General features: G+C 39.7%; 1 protein-coding gene across 5 annotated transcripts in view; it reads right to left on the bottom strand.

Moving 5' to 3' along the window:
• Positions 1-15,566, bottom strand: part of ENTHD1 (ENTH domain containing 1) — a 155,385-nt gene that overhangs the window by 67,112 nt on the left and 72,707 nt on the right. For all 5 annotated transcript variants that reach the window (XM_046646577.1, XM_046646579.1, XM_046646581.1 and 2 more), the window contains one exon: positions 10,810-11,052. In XM_046646577.1, coding sequence (XP_046502533.1) covers positions 10,810-11,052 — 243 coding nt within the window. The remainder of the gene's footprint in view (positions 1-10,809; positions 11,053-15,566) is intronic.

Below are 15,566 nucleotides of genomic sequence, written 5' to 3'. Positions count from 1 at the left end.
AATTTGTTTTTGTGCACGATATGAGGTAGAGACCTAATTTCATTTTTTCCATATGGATAAATAATTGCCCCAGTATGATTAAGTAGTTTATCTCTTGCCCACCAATGTGAAATGCCAGCTCTGTCACATACTAAGATAACATAATTGCAAAGGTCTGTTTTCTGGGCTCTACAGTTTGTTCCACTGGTCCATGCACCTGGCCATGCATCAATACCATACGGTCATGACTACTACTGTTTTAGTCTTGTTATCTAGAAAGGCAAGCCCTCCACCTTTTTCTTCTTCAGAAATGTTTTGGGTATTCTTGACCTTTTGATTCCTCCAGATAAATTTTGGAATCAGCCCATCAAATTCAATTTTAAAAATCCTCTTTGGATTTTGATTGTAATTGCACTGAGTCAGTGCAATTCTCAATCTCAACTGGGGGCAATTTTGGCCCCCAGGGGATATTTGGCAATGTCTGCAGACATTTTCGGTTCTCACAACAGGAAAGGATGTGTGCTGATAACATTTAGTGGGTAGGGGCCAGAGATAATGCTAAATATCCTACACTGCACAGGACAGCCCCACGACAAAGAATTATCTGGCTTAAAATGTCAATAGTTCCAAAGTTGAGAAACCCTCCACTCAATCTACGCAATTCAGAAAGAATAGATATTTACATTATTGAGTATTTCAATAAACAAACATGGAATATCTTTTCATTTATATAGACCTTCTTTAATCTATTTCAATTAAGTGTTACAATTTTCAGTGTACAGATCTTGTATATCTTTTGTAAGATTTATTCCTAAGTAGATTATGATTTTTTTCTATTATAAATGATATTTTTGAAAAAATCGTTCATGGTTAGTTGCTGATATATAGAAATACAACTTTATTTTCATATGTTGATCTTATAGCCAGCCATCTTGCTCGAACTCTATTATTTCTAATATGTCTGTAGATCTTTTCAAGTTTTCTATATGAAAATCCTATCATTTGCAAATAAATTTGTTTCTTCCATTTCAATACTTATGCTTTTAAGTTCTCTTACTTGTTTTATCGTGATGGCTAGGCCCTCCAGTTCAAAGATAAATAGAAGCAAGGAGAATGGGGACCTTTTCTTCCACCTGAATCTAAGAAGAATACTCTGACGTTATCATCATGGCAGAGTGAGTCATTCTCTTTGTCTCTCCCCTCTTAAGTTATAACCAGTCAGACATCCATCCAGCGACCAACAAAGGACTCCCTGTGCAGCACACCAGAATGCTTGAGCGATCCATCCATCTATATATCTGAAGGTGGGTAGACTGGATCTCCAGAAGGCAGTGGAACTACGGAAGCAGCCCCCTCTCTCTCCCCTGGTGGTGGTGATCCAAAATGAAGATCCTTACACTGGTGCACATGCCAGCAACCACAGGCTGCAAGGGCAAACACAGCACTTGTGGCTTGGGCCCTGCCTGCACCCGCCCCCCCGCCCCCAGGCAGTGGCAGGAGGCACACATGTCCTGAGGCTCCAGGACACAGCAGAGCCAGAGACCCAGCACCATTCCCTCCTCCTCTGGTAGTGGCGCTGGTCTCTCCAGCAGTGAGAATAGCAACCAAAACGTGGATTTCCCCAGGAAGGACAGGGTGTCTGGATCTGAGGTCTTAAAAACATACCAGCAGGTGCCAGTGACTAGAGACTGCAGGGCCAGCAACAACACTTGTGGCTTAGCACCTACTCCTCCCCCAGCAGTGGCAGGTGGCACCTGTGACCTGAGGCTTTAGGAACCACAGGAGAACCTGAGACCCAGCCCCCAGTGGCAGCATCCCTGACAATGGCTCTACCAGCAGCAGTGGCTACATACAAGAACCCGGGCCTCCAACAGCAACAGCGAGACCTGTGAACCCAGCATGCCCGGCAGTGGTGTTGCCAGCACCCCCAGATAACCCAGGAGCAGCAGCATAGGTGGTGCATGTGGTGGCAGCACCCACACCCGTGGAGAGCCTGTAGAGAGCAAGTGGGGGAACACAAGACCCAGGTGATCCCACAAGCAGCAGAAGTGCTCACAGCCTGGTGACCACGGTGGCAACACCTGAGACTGCAGCAACATCAAAAGCAGCAAGGCACTAGCAACCTCGGAGGCACAAGCAGCAGAAGGAGGGCACTGACAACTCCTCTAGCAGAGGCAGTGGAGGGTGGAAAGTGCGGGCTCTCATATACAACCAGAAGGAGCTCAGAACCAAAGTAACTGAAGCTGTACCAAAATAAGAAAGGTGGTTACTACCACAAATGCACCATTAGAAGACCAATTCATCAAACACCATGAAGAACTACAGTCACAAAGCAGAACAGAAGGAGAACGACAGCTCTCCAGGAACCAAACTTGAAGTCACAAAAGGTTACAATCTAACTGACAAAGAACTCAAAGTAGCTGTCATCAAGAAATTCAACAAGTTACAAGAAAACTCAGAAAGCAGTTCCATGAGCTCAGGAATGAAATTAATGAACAGAGGAATACTTCACCAAAGAGACTGAAGCTCTAAAAAACAACTAAACAGAAATTCTGGATATGAAGAACACAATTAATGAGATAAAAAATAATGCAGAAAGCAAAAAAAATTGAGCAGACCTTATGGAGAAGAGAATCAGTGAGCTTGAAGATAGAAACCTAGAAATGATCCAGGTGGAGGAGGAGAGAGAACTAAGATTTTTTAAGAATGAAGAAATTGTTTGAGAAATAACCAACTCAATTAGGAAAAGTAACATAAGGATTATGAGTATCCCAGAGGGAGAGAAGAGGGAGAAAAGAGCAGAGAGTTTATTCCAAGAAATAATAGCTGTGAACGTCCCAAACCCAGGGAAGGAACTTGATGCAAGTACAGGAAGCTAGCAGAACTCCTAATTACATCAATGCAAAAGACCTTCTCCAAAGTATATAATATTAAAACTGTCAAAAGTCAATGACAAATAAAAAAATATTAAGGGCAGCAAGAGGGAAGAAAATAACCTACAAAAGAACACCCATTAGGCTTTCAGCAGATTTCTCAGCAGAAACCTTACAGGCTAGGAGAAAGTAGAATGATATATTCAAAATACTAAAAGACAAAACCTATCAGCCAAGAATACTCTATCCAGCAAAATTATCCTTCAGATATGACGGGGAAATAAAAGCTTTCCCAGACAAACAAAACTGAGGAAATTCATTGCCACTAGATCTGCCTTACAAGAAATGATGAAGGGAGGTTCCCGCCTGAAACAAAACCACAAAGGTATACAAGGCTTTGAGCAAGAAAATAAATAGAGAAAACCAGAAAATTGCAGCTCTATATCAGAATAGGTTAGCAAACACTTAATTATAAAATAAAAGATAAAGGGAGACAAAGCATCCAAAATAACTATAACCACTTCAATTTGGTCACAAACTCACAACACAAAAAAGAGTAACTTGCGAAAACAAAAACATACAAGGGGAAGAGGAGAGGGATGGAACCTGCTTAGGCTAATGGAGATAAGAGGCTATCAGAAAGTGGACTAGCTCATCTGTGAGATCTTTTATACAATCCTCATGGTAACCACAAAACAAAAAATCAGAGCAGAGTCACAAATCATAAATAAAGAGAAAACCATCACAGAAAAACACCAAACTGAAATGGCAGTCAGAAATACCAGGGAAAAGAAACAATGGAAATATAGAACAACCATAAAACAAAAGATAAAATGCCAGTATTAAGCCCTGATTTGTCAATAACCACCCTAAATGTAAATGGATTGAATTCACCAATCAAAAGACACAGGGTGGCTCGATGGATTAAAAAACAAGACCCAACAATATGCTCCTTCCAGGAAACACATCTCAGCTCTAAAGACAAACATAGGTTCAGAATGAAGGGATGGAAGATGATACTCCAGGCAAATGGCAAGCAAAAAAAAGCAGGTGTTGCCATACTTAGATCAGACAAAGCAGACTTCAAGATAAAAAAGACAACAAGAGAGAAAGATGGTCATTACAAATGATAAAAGAGACATTCCACCAAGAAGACATAACACTTATTATGGAATACTACTCAGCCATAAAAAAGACAAAACTGTGCCCTTTTCAACAACATGGATGGACTCTGAGGTATCTTGCTAAGCAAAATAAGTCAGACAGAGAAAGACAAATACCATATGATCTCTCTGGTATGTGGAAGATAAACATACAGATAAGGAGAATAGATTAGTGGTTACCAGGGGAAAAAGTGGTGGGGGGAGGGTGAAAGGGGTAAAGGGGCAAATGTGTACAGTGATGGATAAAAACTAGGCTTTGGTGATGAACACAATGCAATCTATACAGAAAGTGAAATATAACAACGTACACCTGAAACTTACACAATGTTAAAAGCCAAAATGACCTCAATAAAATAGATTTTAAAAAAGAGAATACTTCCATATTCAAATGTATGGCAATTTTTTAATTCAAACAACTGCATTTTTTGATAGAAAAAGTGGTCTGTGTGTTACAGATTCTTTGAAATGTTAAAGCTTTATTTATAACATAATCAATTATAAAATCCATATTTTTAAAAATGTTTTATTTACTTGACCTATGAATAATTGAGAGAGATGTTTTGAAATCATCTACTGTATTGGTAGGTGTTTCCATTTCTTTCTGTAGTTCTACCAATTTTTGCTTTATATACTTTGAGATTATTTTACTGGGTATATTAACATTTAGAAATGTTAAGTCTTCCTGGGGAATTAAACTTGTATCATTGTCCTTAATAATGCTCTTAGCTTTAAATTCTACTCTGTCTGATATTAATATAGCTACATCAGCTTTTTTTATATATTATATGCCTGTTTTATCTTTTTCCATCCATTTGCTTTCAACCTTTATGGGAACATATACTTGTAGCATATGTCTGGATTTCTTTTTTCCCCAACTTGGCAATCTCTGCTTTTTAACAGAATAGTTTAATTCATTGATATTTACTGTGATTATTAATATATTTGGACTTAGTCCTGCAATTTTATTTTTTTATTTCCATTTGTCCCACATTACCTATGATTCTTGGCCTTTATAATATTTTTAATTTTTTTCTTCATTCCATTTTTTTCTCACTTCTTTGGAATTTATGCACTCTACTTTTCTTCTAGTGTTTGCCCTTGGAAGTTTATCATGCACATCTAACCTAAAAAGTTCAGGGTCAAATAATATCCTTACTCTTCTCTGAAAAAACACAAGGACTTTAGAACACTATAACTCTGTAGATCAACTCCCAACTTATATACCACAGCTACCCACTATTTTCATTGTCTTTTTTTTAAACTCAAGAGTTAGATGCTACTATTTCACACAGAAAGTGTTTATTTTATATACACATTTGCTATTTGTTAATTACTTTCTCTCACATCTTCAACCATTCTTCTGGAATAATTTTCCTTCTTTTTGAAGCATAATCTTTAATGTAGGCCTAATGGCGGTAAACTCTCAGTTTTCGTATTTATCTGTAAATGACCATTTCACCCTCATCCTTGGATAACAGTTTCACTGGGTATACAATTATAGGCTATCATTTTCTCAGCACTTTGAAAATATCGTATCACTGTTATCTGTCCTCCACTGCAGTTGACGAGGACAGTTTATTGGCATGGTAACTCGTAACTGCTCTCTAGATGTATTCTCTATGTCTTAATATTGCTTTCATATTTTCCATTCACTTTAGACATATCTTCTAGTTCACTAAGTTAAATTGTTTCTTTCTTTCTTCTTTTTTCTCCCCAAATCCCCCCAGTACGTAGTTGTACATTCTAGTTGCAGGTCCTTCTAGTTGTGGCATGTGGGACTCCGCCTCAGTGTGGCCTGATGAGTGGTGCCATGTCCGCACCCAGGATCCGAACCAGCGAAACCCTGGGCCGCCGCAATAGAGCGCACGAACTTAATCACTCAGCCATGGGGCCGACAACTTCTTTGAAGCATAACTTTTGTCCAACAGGAATCATACATAATTTTTAGGAAAATATTTCCATGATATAGAATGCTATTACATTTAACATAGACTAATCCTTCTCTAATACAGGTAAGTTCTATTGCAAAGAATAATACTACTAAAGAGCTCTTCACAGAAGACTGGATGACCAACAGAGGTAATGCATTGCTAGCAAGGTTGTAAGCAATGGCTCTGGTGATAGTTTTTATAATTATTACCTCTAAAGAAAGGACCTAACTCTGATGCTTGTAGCTAAGAGAAGCTGAGTTATAACTATGCTTTATACAGTTTCTGTCTTGCCATCAAAGAGCAATTATCCTTCAGCTCATCTCTTCCTTCAAGTATAAAAATCATCTAAACAAAAACTACCCAGGATATCTACCAGAATTAAAATTTGGGGAAAACATCCAGAAATAGAAAAAAAGGAGTAGAAGCACTGATGTGTGCACAAGACTTTTCTAAAGTACCTCTTTTCCCTTGCAAATTTACCACAAAGAGCTAGGCACAGCTGTTTCAGCTCTGATCTTAAAGCCTGGGAATCAGATTTCAAGCAGTGCATTCAATTTTACATTTCATTATAACTCAATAATTTAGAGACATCTTTAAATCCTTCTGATGGAAATTTACCTGTATATCATCACTTGCCTCCATTTTCTCTAACTCAAATGTTAGAGTCATTTTCAATTTCTCTCCTTCTCCAACACATCATCTACTTAGCCCACCTCCTCTCTATATTCTATCTTTAAACATTGCCTTTTCCTTATTGAAATAACCTTAGAGCAGGTCCTGGATGCCTGGATTGAAACAACTGTCTCTTACAAAGCTTCTCTCCAATTTGCATCTCCTTCATTTCTACACAAAGCACTAAGAATTATCTTCCACCAACAGCTGTTGTCAGTAATAAGAAAGCTAAGTTCTGTGACTAAGCTAAACATCCCTTCTGTTCTCCAAGACCCACAATGGTTCCTAGTTGCTAGTCGTATCAAATTGAAATTTCCAAATACTATTCATTATGTCCTTTATGAACTGCACTGAGCACTCTCAACCACATTTTTCTACATATTTATAAGATTTTTTTTTTTTCTCCCCAAAGCCCTCTGGTACATAGTTGTGTATTCTTCATTGTGGGTTCTTCTAGTTGTGGCATGTGGGACGCTGCCTCAGCGTGGTCTGATGAGCAGTGCCATGTCCGCGCCCAGGATTCGAACTAACGAAACACTGGGCCGCCTGCAGCGGAGCGCGCAAACTTAACCACTCGGCCACAGGGCCAGCCCCCTCTACATATTTAAATTTATAGTCTCTGTTCCATTTAGTCTGACAACCATGTATTACTATGATTAATTCATTTCCTGTTTGTATTCTTTCCCACTATGGTAGAGACTATTTCTTGCCTTCTCTATTTATTCTCTCCTTCCTTCACACTAGATTCTGTAACTTTAATCTGGGCACATGGCTGCCCAGTAAATAGACTACATTTCTCAGCCACTCCTGCAGGTACAAGTGTCCCTGTGACTAAGTGCTAAACAATAATATGTAAGCCAAAATGTTATGAGTAACTTAAGTAAGTGCCCTTAAAAGGAAGGGGCATTCTTATTTTCAATCTCTCCTCCTTTCTACTGGGTAGAATGCAGATGTGTTGGCTGGAGCTCAAGTAGCCATCTTGGATCATGAAGTGGAAGTTACATGCTGAGTTTGGTGGTGTAACAAAACAGAAAGAGCCCTGGGTCCATGACATAAAGAGCCATATCAGTCCTAGAATACTAGTTCTGGATTATTTTTAGAAGAGAGAAAGAAATTCCTATTATGTTTAAGCCACTACCATTTTTGCAGCCCCTACTACAATCATTTGTGGGTGCGCTGAATCATAACTGATCCACTCATTGCCAAGTTTTCATTTGCTACTTCTGTCACAGTAAGAACGCCCCCCCAATTTACTTTCCTATCCCTCCAACCAAACTGTCGGTTTTCATTCTTCCTTTAAAATTCAGTTTCAGACTCAAATGCCTACATGGAAATGGTTAGTATCACTAAACTTACTTAATCCAATTCCTCTTTATTTATTTATTTTTACTTTTTTGTTAAGGAAGATTAGCCCTGAGTTAACATCCATGCCAATCTTCCTCCACTTTACATGTGGGTCACTGCCACAGCATAGGTGAAGAGTGGTGTAGGTCTGCGCCTGGGATCCAAACCTGCGAACCTGGGGCCACCAAAGTGAAGTGCGCCAAACTTAACCAATATGCCACAGGGCCAGCCCCCAATTACTCTTTTCTGAACATAAAACACACACACATATATATCTAGTATGTATGTGTATACAGAGAGATGGATAAATTAAATTTAAAGCTAATGTAATATTTTTAACACATTTACTACAGCTTTTACATTCAAACACTCACTATTCACTTTAAATAGCACTCTTACTATAGATTCACTCCAGTGATGCCATCACTCACCAAAACTCTTTTTGAACGTCTTTTTGTGAAACAGACTGAAATGCATCACAAGATATAACCTCCATGAGAGCAGAAATACACCCAACTTGCTTTCAAGGCCTAGAACAAAGCAGATACTCAATGCATGTGTGTGGTATAAAAAAAATTAATTGCAGCAAAACTTCTTCATTTGAAGATAGACTGCTATTTTTTAATAGTCAAAAGTCATTCAGAGTTCAGTCTGGTGAATAAGATGTGTCATAAAGCTGGGGAATACCATTTCGGGTAAAAAAAGCAGTGACTATAAAGCAATAAAGTAGATTTCCTTGCATGAATCATAAAAATGGCTCAGAGTTGAGCTCCTTCCGCAGCAATTTAGGGACTCATTTCCTAAGCTCACAGTGAAACATGCCAAGCTTGCTCCAGTTTCAGAGCGTTTGCACCTGCCGTTCCCTCTGCCTGGAGCACCCCAGACAGACATGGATTGCTCCCTCCCTTCACTCAGGTCTCTATTTAAATAGTCACCTCCTCCAAAAGGCCTTCCCTCACTACCTGACCTAAAATAAAGCCAGCCCTGTCACTCTCTGTCCCTTGACACTGCCTTCCTTTTCATTACAGGACTTGTCACTATCTGACACAGTATTTTGTATCTGTTTTGTTTATGTGTGTTTAATATCTGTCTCTGCCACTGGAATATCTGCTCCAGGATGAAAGGGTCTTTGTTTACTCACTGCTGTAGCTCTAAATTTCTGCTAGATATCCAAATTTCAAATAGCAAACTCAATAAATATATGTTTATAATGAAAGAGAAAAGAAATGGAGGAAGGAAGAGCAAGAAAGATAACAAAGAAGTAGCAAAAGGGGTGGAAAACTCTGGATGAGTCCGAATTGGTTCTTTTACTTCTACTCCTTTTTAGCGTCAGTTTGAATTTAAAGCTTTCATGAGAAATTTCAGAATGGGTCTATGTCTCTTTTGGAGTTTTATTTCAAAGGAATGGACACCCTAAAGAAAGAGGTTCCATCGCTTTTAGAAGCATCTGTGTGGTATTTATTATTATAACTACAATGACCACCTCCTTTACTGTCTTTCTATCTCCCCAGTGCACACAAGTACAAACTGAGTGAACATTTGAGAACTCCTGACTGAGTCAGAGAAGTACCTTAATGATTTTTAGCAGGACTAGTTTCTGTAGGTATTACTATTAATATTTTTGCGTGTGTGAGGAAGATTCACCCTGAGCAAACATCTGTTCTCAATTCTCCCCTTTTTTTCTTTGAGGAAGATTAGCCCTGAACTGACATCTGTGCCAATCTTCCTCCATTTTGTATGTGAGATGTCTCCACAGCATGGCTGACGAGTGGAGTAGGTCTGCACCCAGGATCTGAACCTGTGAACCCGGGCCACCAAAGCAGAGAGCAGGGCACGGAACTTTAACCACTTGCCTACAGGGCCAGCCTCACTATTAACATTTTTAAATTTCTATACTTAACTGACTTTTGGACTATCTATTCATATTGAACACCTGCAGCTCTTGCAGGATCTTGATTAATAGATTTATATGATAAAGCCAGGAGGCAAGCCTCTGAAAACACTTGTAGCTGTCTCTTACTCCTGCTACGCCCTCACTCATGGCACGAAGTTTAATTCCTTTCAAGGGGCAGTTATCTAAGCCACATTTCATCGACGTTTTTGCTTCCTCCAACAGTCCATTCCTCATACACAACTTTTCAACAGGGTTTTAACTGGAGAAGTTCGGTTTTAACTGGAGACCCTTTCATCCTGGAGCAGATATTCCAGTGGCAGAGACAGATATTAAACACACATAAACAAAACAGATACAAAATGACATTCCTTTATGCTTTAGCAACTTTGGTAGAAAAGATAGTTTCGTTTTCTTGCTGATTTCTATTATAACATTATATTTTAAATAAATCCTTTTTTTTAAAGTTTAGTAGTCCAGACTTAAAGCTTTAAGCAAAGGAAAGGATTATATAACACAAGGTACTATCCTGGAAGAGTCTTAGAGCACTTTCAGAATTTTGAGGCACATATGAGCAAATGTCAACTTCTTGATTTGTAGGATCAAATAGCACAAATGCACACCCAGACCCCCAGTCTCAGAAAACAGTTCTCCTCCACATTCCAGATTAAATCTTAAAATTGAATCATGATGCCAAATACTGCAGTCACCAGTTCAATACCTTTAAAGCTCAAAAACAGTTTATTTGAATCCCAGATAATTGCATTCAGAAAATAATCATCAATTTTCTACTGAATATTGTTCTTCATCTTTGTTCTCTATATTATGAGGTCTAATATAGTAACAGCAGTACTAATATAGTATTAATACTTTAGTACTAAAACCTAACGTTTTATATTTTTAGTTGTTCTTAAATGATACCTACTGCATTTTAGGCCAATGTTCATTATACGTACTTTTATTACATAGCCTTGCAACCTTAAGCAGCTTATGCTTCCTCTCTGAAGCAGGAATTTCTGGTGTAGGAGCAGAAGCGCATGCGGTCGGTGAGTTGCCAGTCCCAGGCACTCTTTTAGGAAATGTCATAGAGTAGGAGGTACGCCGTCTTGTCCGACACGCTATTTCCCTCTCTTTATGCAGCAACTGCTCATCCATCAGCAATGTTATGACTTGCTTAGACTTTTCCCGGATATAATAACCTGAAAAATACATCAAATTGCTTAGTAAAGAAAATATTAAATTAGGCTACAATTAATTTTCATTCTAAAGAAAATTAGGAAAAAATGAAAATGTGAGTAAAGTGAAAAAATCTGTAGCAAATGTAGGGGGAAACCTAAGTTTCATTAGAATTGTCAATAACTATACTCCTTTTCTTATACTTTAAGAAGCAAATAAATATATGATGAAATCACATTATATATTGGCATTACATTTTTCACTTAAAACATGCTATTGGATTTTCCTTTTAAAAGCAATATGTACTATGCAATAAATCAAACAATATAGGCATACAAAGAAGAGGAATGATTTAGAGCTAGATGCACTGACCAAGATGTATGACCATGACATATGGCTAAAGATTTAAAGAAATATGCATAGGATGATTCAAATCTCTAAAGCACAGAGAAATAAACCACTATATAGGTATACAGAAGAGAGCAGTAGAGAAATACCAGGACGGATGGATGGATGGGTGGATGCATGCATGCATGCATGAATGGATGGATGGGCAGGCAGACGGCCAGCTGTGCACCCACAAGATTGTCAGTATCTGTTACCTTAGAGAGGTACAATTGAGGTGGAACAAGAGAAGGAAGGGCAATTGGCTCTTCTTTGACTAACATCCTATCATAACAACTTGATGCCATTAGTAGATACCAGAGCACAGTCTAAGATCTGAATTCTAGCCCTGGTGCTGCCCTTAAACAGCTGTGTGACTCTCAGCCAGTCAGGTGGCCTGTCTGGGCCTGAGTTTCCCGTCTAAAAACCAGTATAAGCATATCTGTTCAGTCTAATTCACAGATATAAAAGTATACTCAAATATACAGTATTATTGTTATTCTTAACCCTCTCCCAAGACAAATTATAAAGGAAATGCCTTACTTCTCCATATCTTATGGCTAGTTCATATTAACATCTCATTTCTTCCCAAGGCTTCTTGTAGAAGTAAACCGAAAAGTCCCTAAAGATCCACTACTATGCACATTTCGGGCTCCAAGTGTGAGGAATTAAGGTTTTAATGTTTCCAATCATAATTTACTATTAGTAGAGGTAATGAGATATGGTCAAAGTCAGGGTATATTCAGACGACAGGGGCCAACAATGTTCTCTAACTGCCAGTCGTTTCATTAAGGATTGAGATGGACAGTGTCAGAAACCTTTGCTCAAGTTGTCACCTCTTCCAAGATTATTTTATCTAACCTCACTTCTTAATCATTTCTTCCTTCCAAACTTCTTTTATAACTGCTTCAAACCTTCTCATTCTAAACACTCTTAACTTCCTACAATAAGCTTAGAGTCCATAACCAAAAAATCCCAGTGTTTTCGGTTACCACTCAGTGTCACATGACAGAAGCCTGCTGTGACTATCAGCCTTTGGGGACAATGTGCCAGACACTACGTACCTCCAGATAACTGACACAGCTTGCTTTGGGTGGGTTCGGTGCGGGGGATGGTGAAAGCTTGTCTTCCCCTTCCTAACTCCACGCGCTCCTTCGCTTCCACTGTGCCCCTCCCTACTCCTCTCCAGGCACCCTGGCCGCCTCAGTCTACAATCGCACCACACCTTTCACCTCCTTAGAGCTGTATGCTGGCTGTTGTTTCTGCTAGGAACTCTTCGCATGGCTAGATCCCTGATTCGTTCAGGTCTCTACCCAAATGTCTCCTCCTCAGAGAAGCCTGCCTTCTGCCCACTCTCTCTGAAGTCGCCCCACTGCCATCACTCTCTATTCCCCTGTCCTGCTTTATTTTTCACCTCGGTATTTATCACTATCTAATACAATACTATGTATTTATTCGTCTACTTGTTTATTGTTTGTTTCCTCATCTAGAATATAAGCTCCACGAGGGCAGAGAATCTCATTCACCTAGTATCTTTGGTGTCTTAGAAGAGCAATGGGCACACAGTAGATGCTCAATCACTATTTACTGAGTGAACGAATCAACAAAAGGAGCAAATTACTAAAAAAATCTCAATTTTCTCCTTGACATAGTAAAAGTGGAACCAGATGGATGAAACATACTGAATGCCAATTTACAACTTAGCTGCCTGAGAAAGCTGCTTGACCTAAAACAATTTATTGCAACCCCCCTAATTAGAAAAGGTTAGAACTAGAAACTATGGGAAAGATGTGGAATGCTAATATTCTACTTGGAGTCTACACGGATTGGTGGGATGTGAGGGTAGCTGCAACAGTTCAAAGGGAGGAGCAGGTATATGAAGCAGAAAGCCAGCCCCAACGATAGAGGCCTTCTCCCTGAACAGCAGGGCTGCTCCCTGACACAGCAGTCTGCAGCATCAGGAAGGTCAGGCCATAGCATTTTACACAAAGTAGGGAAGTGAACTTTCCACTCAAGGCTGCCCACAGCCCGGCTACCTCCTCACCACCCTGGAGATGCCAAAGAGGAGGAACCTGGCTATTCTAGAGCATCCAAGTTGAAAGCAAAAAATCCAAGAATCCAATAATCTGCTTCAAGGATAAGTAATAATAAGATGGCACCTATTCATTTCTAACCAGTATGTTTCTGAAAAGAAAGGAAGGAGGACAGAGTACTAAAATAGAATAGTACTGGAAATAGATTAACTTAGGCAGCAACTGCTTGTGTCGGAAAAAGAGAAAGAAAGAAAAAAGGGGGAGGAAGAAGGGGAAGGGAGGGGGAGAAGGAGAGGCAGGGAGGGGAAACGCGGGTCCTCTGAAATAAATTACGCAACAGATCGATATGCAAAGATACTATATCAAACACAGAAAGATGAAAAGCTTGTTGGCTGAGGTGAAGGTTAAAATAAAAATAAAGCTATATACTGTTTTAATTAGGACTCTGGTTATAAGTGACAGAAACTCAATTTGAAGTGGCGAAGGCAAAGGCTGTGGGAGAACCAGGAGTTGCAACTGGGCCTCAGGTACGAATGAAGCAGGCACCGGAAAACTTCCAGGACTCTTTTTCCCTCTCCCATCCCTGCTTCTCTGGGTAATGCTTTCATTTTCTTCTCTTGCAGTTGGCTTCTTCAATCTGGATATGAATATGACCACAAACAGCTCCAGATTCCCACCTCACACTCTGCCACCTGAGAAGTCTCCTTCTTCCTTCATTCAAATTTGAAAAATGCAGGAGAACGACTCTGATTGGCCCAGCTTGAAAGTCACATGCCCATCACTACCGCCAAAGGGTACCACTGGCAACTCCCATTAGAAAGACACAGTGGAGTGAGGGGAGGGTCAACAGGACAGAAAAATGAACGAGTAGAAGGCCAACTTGAGGAGTCTCCTCAAACTCAAGGCAAAGGACAAGGACATACAAATCACTAGAACAACTCTGGACAGACAACCACCCAAGGGTATTCACTTGTGCAGTCATTTAATCATTTCTTGAACACGTAAGTTTCAGTAGTGGGGGCAGAGGTGAGAAAAGAAGAGACAAGGTCCCTAAACAAGATAATCTCAGATAAAAATAAATGATCTAAAGAAAATAAAGAAGAGCGACACGCTAAACATTAATTTGGGGTTTGGCTAAGGAAAGTCTGACTGAGGAATTAACATAGCAGCTGAGTCCTCCTGAACAGCAAAAAGCAGCCAGCTCTGCAGACAGGCAGGCAGAGTGCGCCTGGCAGAGGGAACAGCTCAGATTCACTCCTTCAGGAAAGCCTTCTACTGAGAGCTAACAAGCCACTCCCACCCTACCCCACGCGTACATCAGGGCCTCAGACCTGGTCAGGCCCCACTGTCACACACTCTCCTAGCACTGCACTTGCCTTTTACAGGACTTCCACACTTTTTAATTGTCTGTTTATTTGATAAATATCTTTTTCCTCCATTAGAGTATAACATCCATTAAGGCCAGAACTATACTTGTTGCTTAAGAGCTACTCAAGAAATGTTTGTTAAATAAATGAACAAATACGCTGAGGAAAAATTTCCCAAATCTAGGGGAGAAGTCTGCATAAGTCCACAACTGAACATCATGTAAAGAGATTTGGAAATATAATAAATTCAAAGATCTTGGGCACTGAGATGCACCAGTAGGAAAGACACAGACATTTGGAAAAACACGTAGTGGGCTTCAAACAGTAGTCACAAAACATCTTAACACTCCTCTCTCCATTCCTGACCCAATGACCTACCAAAATCTACTCTTCTTCCTATATTCCTTTCTCAGTGAAGTTTACCTTCATTCTAAGCCAGAAATATGAACATTCACCTCCTCAAAATCAGTAATCCGTGTCCATAGACTGTACCTACTAAATATCTTCTAGATCCATTCTCTCCTCTCCATCTCCCTTAGTTCAGGCCCTGATCATTTTGTGTGCCTGTGGTGTTCTAAATTATTTACTTATCTTTAGACTCCCTTACAATCTACCCTCTACAATGCCTCCATGGGTGGGGTGGGAGGGGTGTGTGGGGAGGGAGAGAAGCAGCATCCCAAACAGTAGATCTGATTAAGTCATTTTCAAGTTCAAAAACCTTCAGTCAAGTTGGCACAGTAAGTTCATGCTTCA

The sequence above is a fragment of the Equus quagga genome, chromosome 19 (genome assembly GCF_021613505.1).
Source record: "Equus quagga isolate Etosha38 chromosome 19, UCLA_HA_Equagga_1.0, whole genome shotgun sequence".
Classification (NCBI taxonomy): Eukaryota; Metazoa; Chordata; class Mammalia; order Perissodactyla; family Equidae; genus Equus; species Equus quagga.
This window is presented reverse-complemented; position numbering and strand designations above follow the sequence as displayed.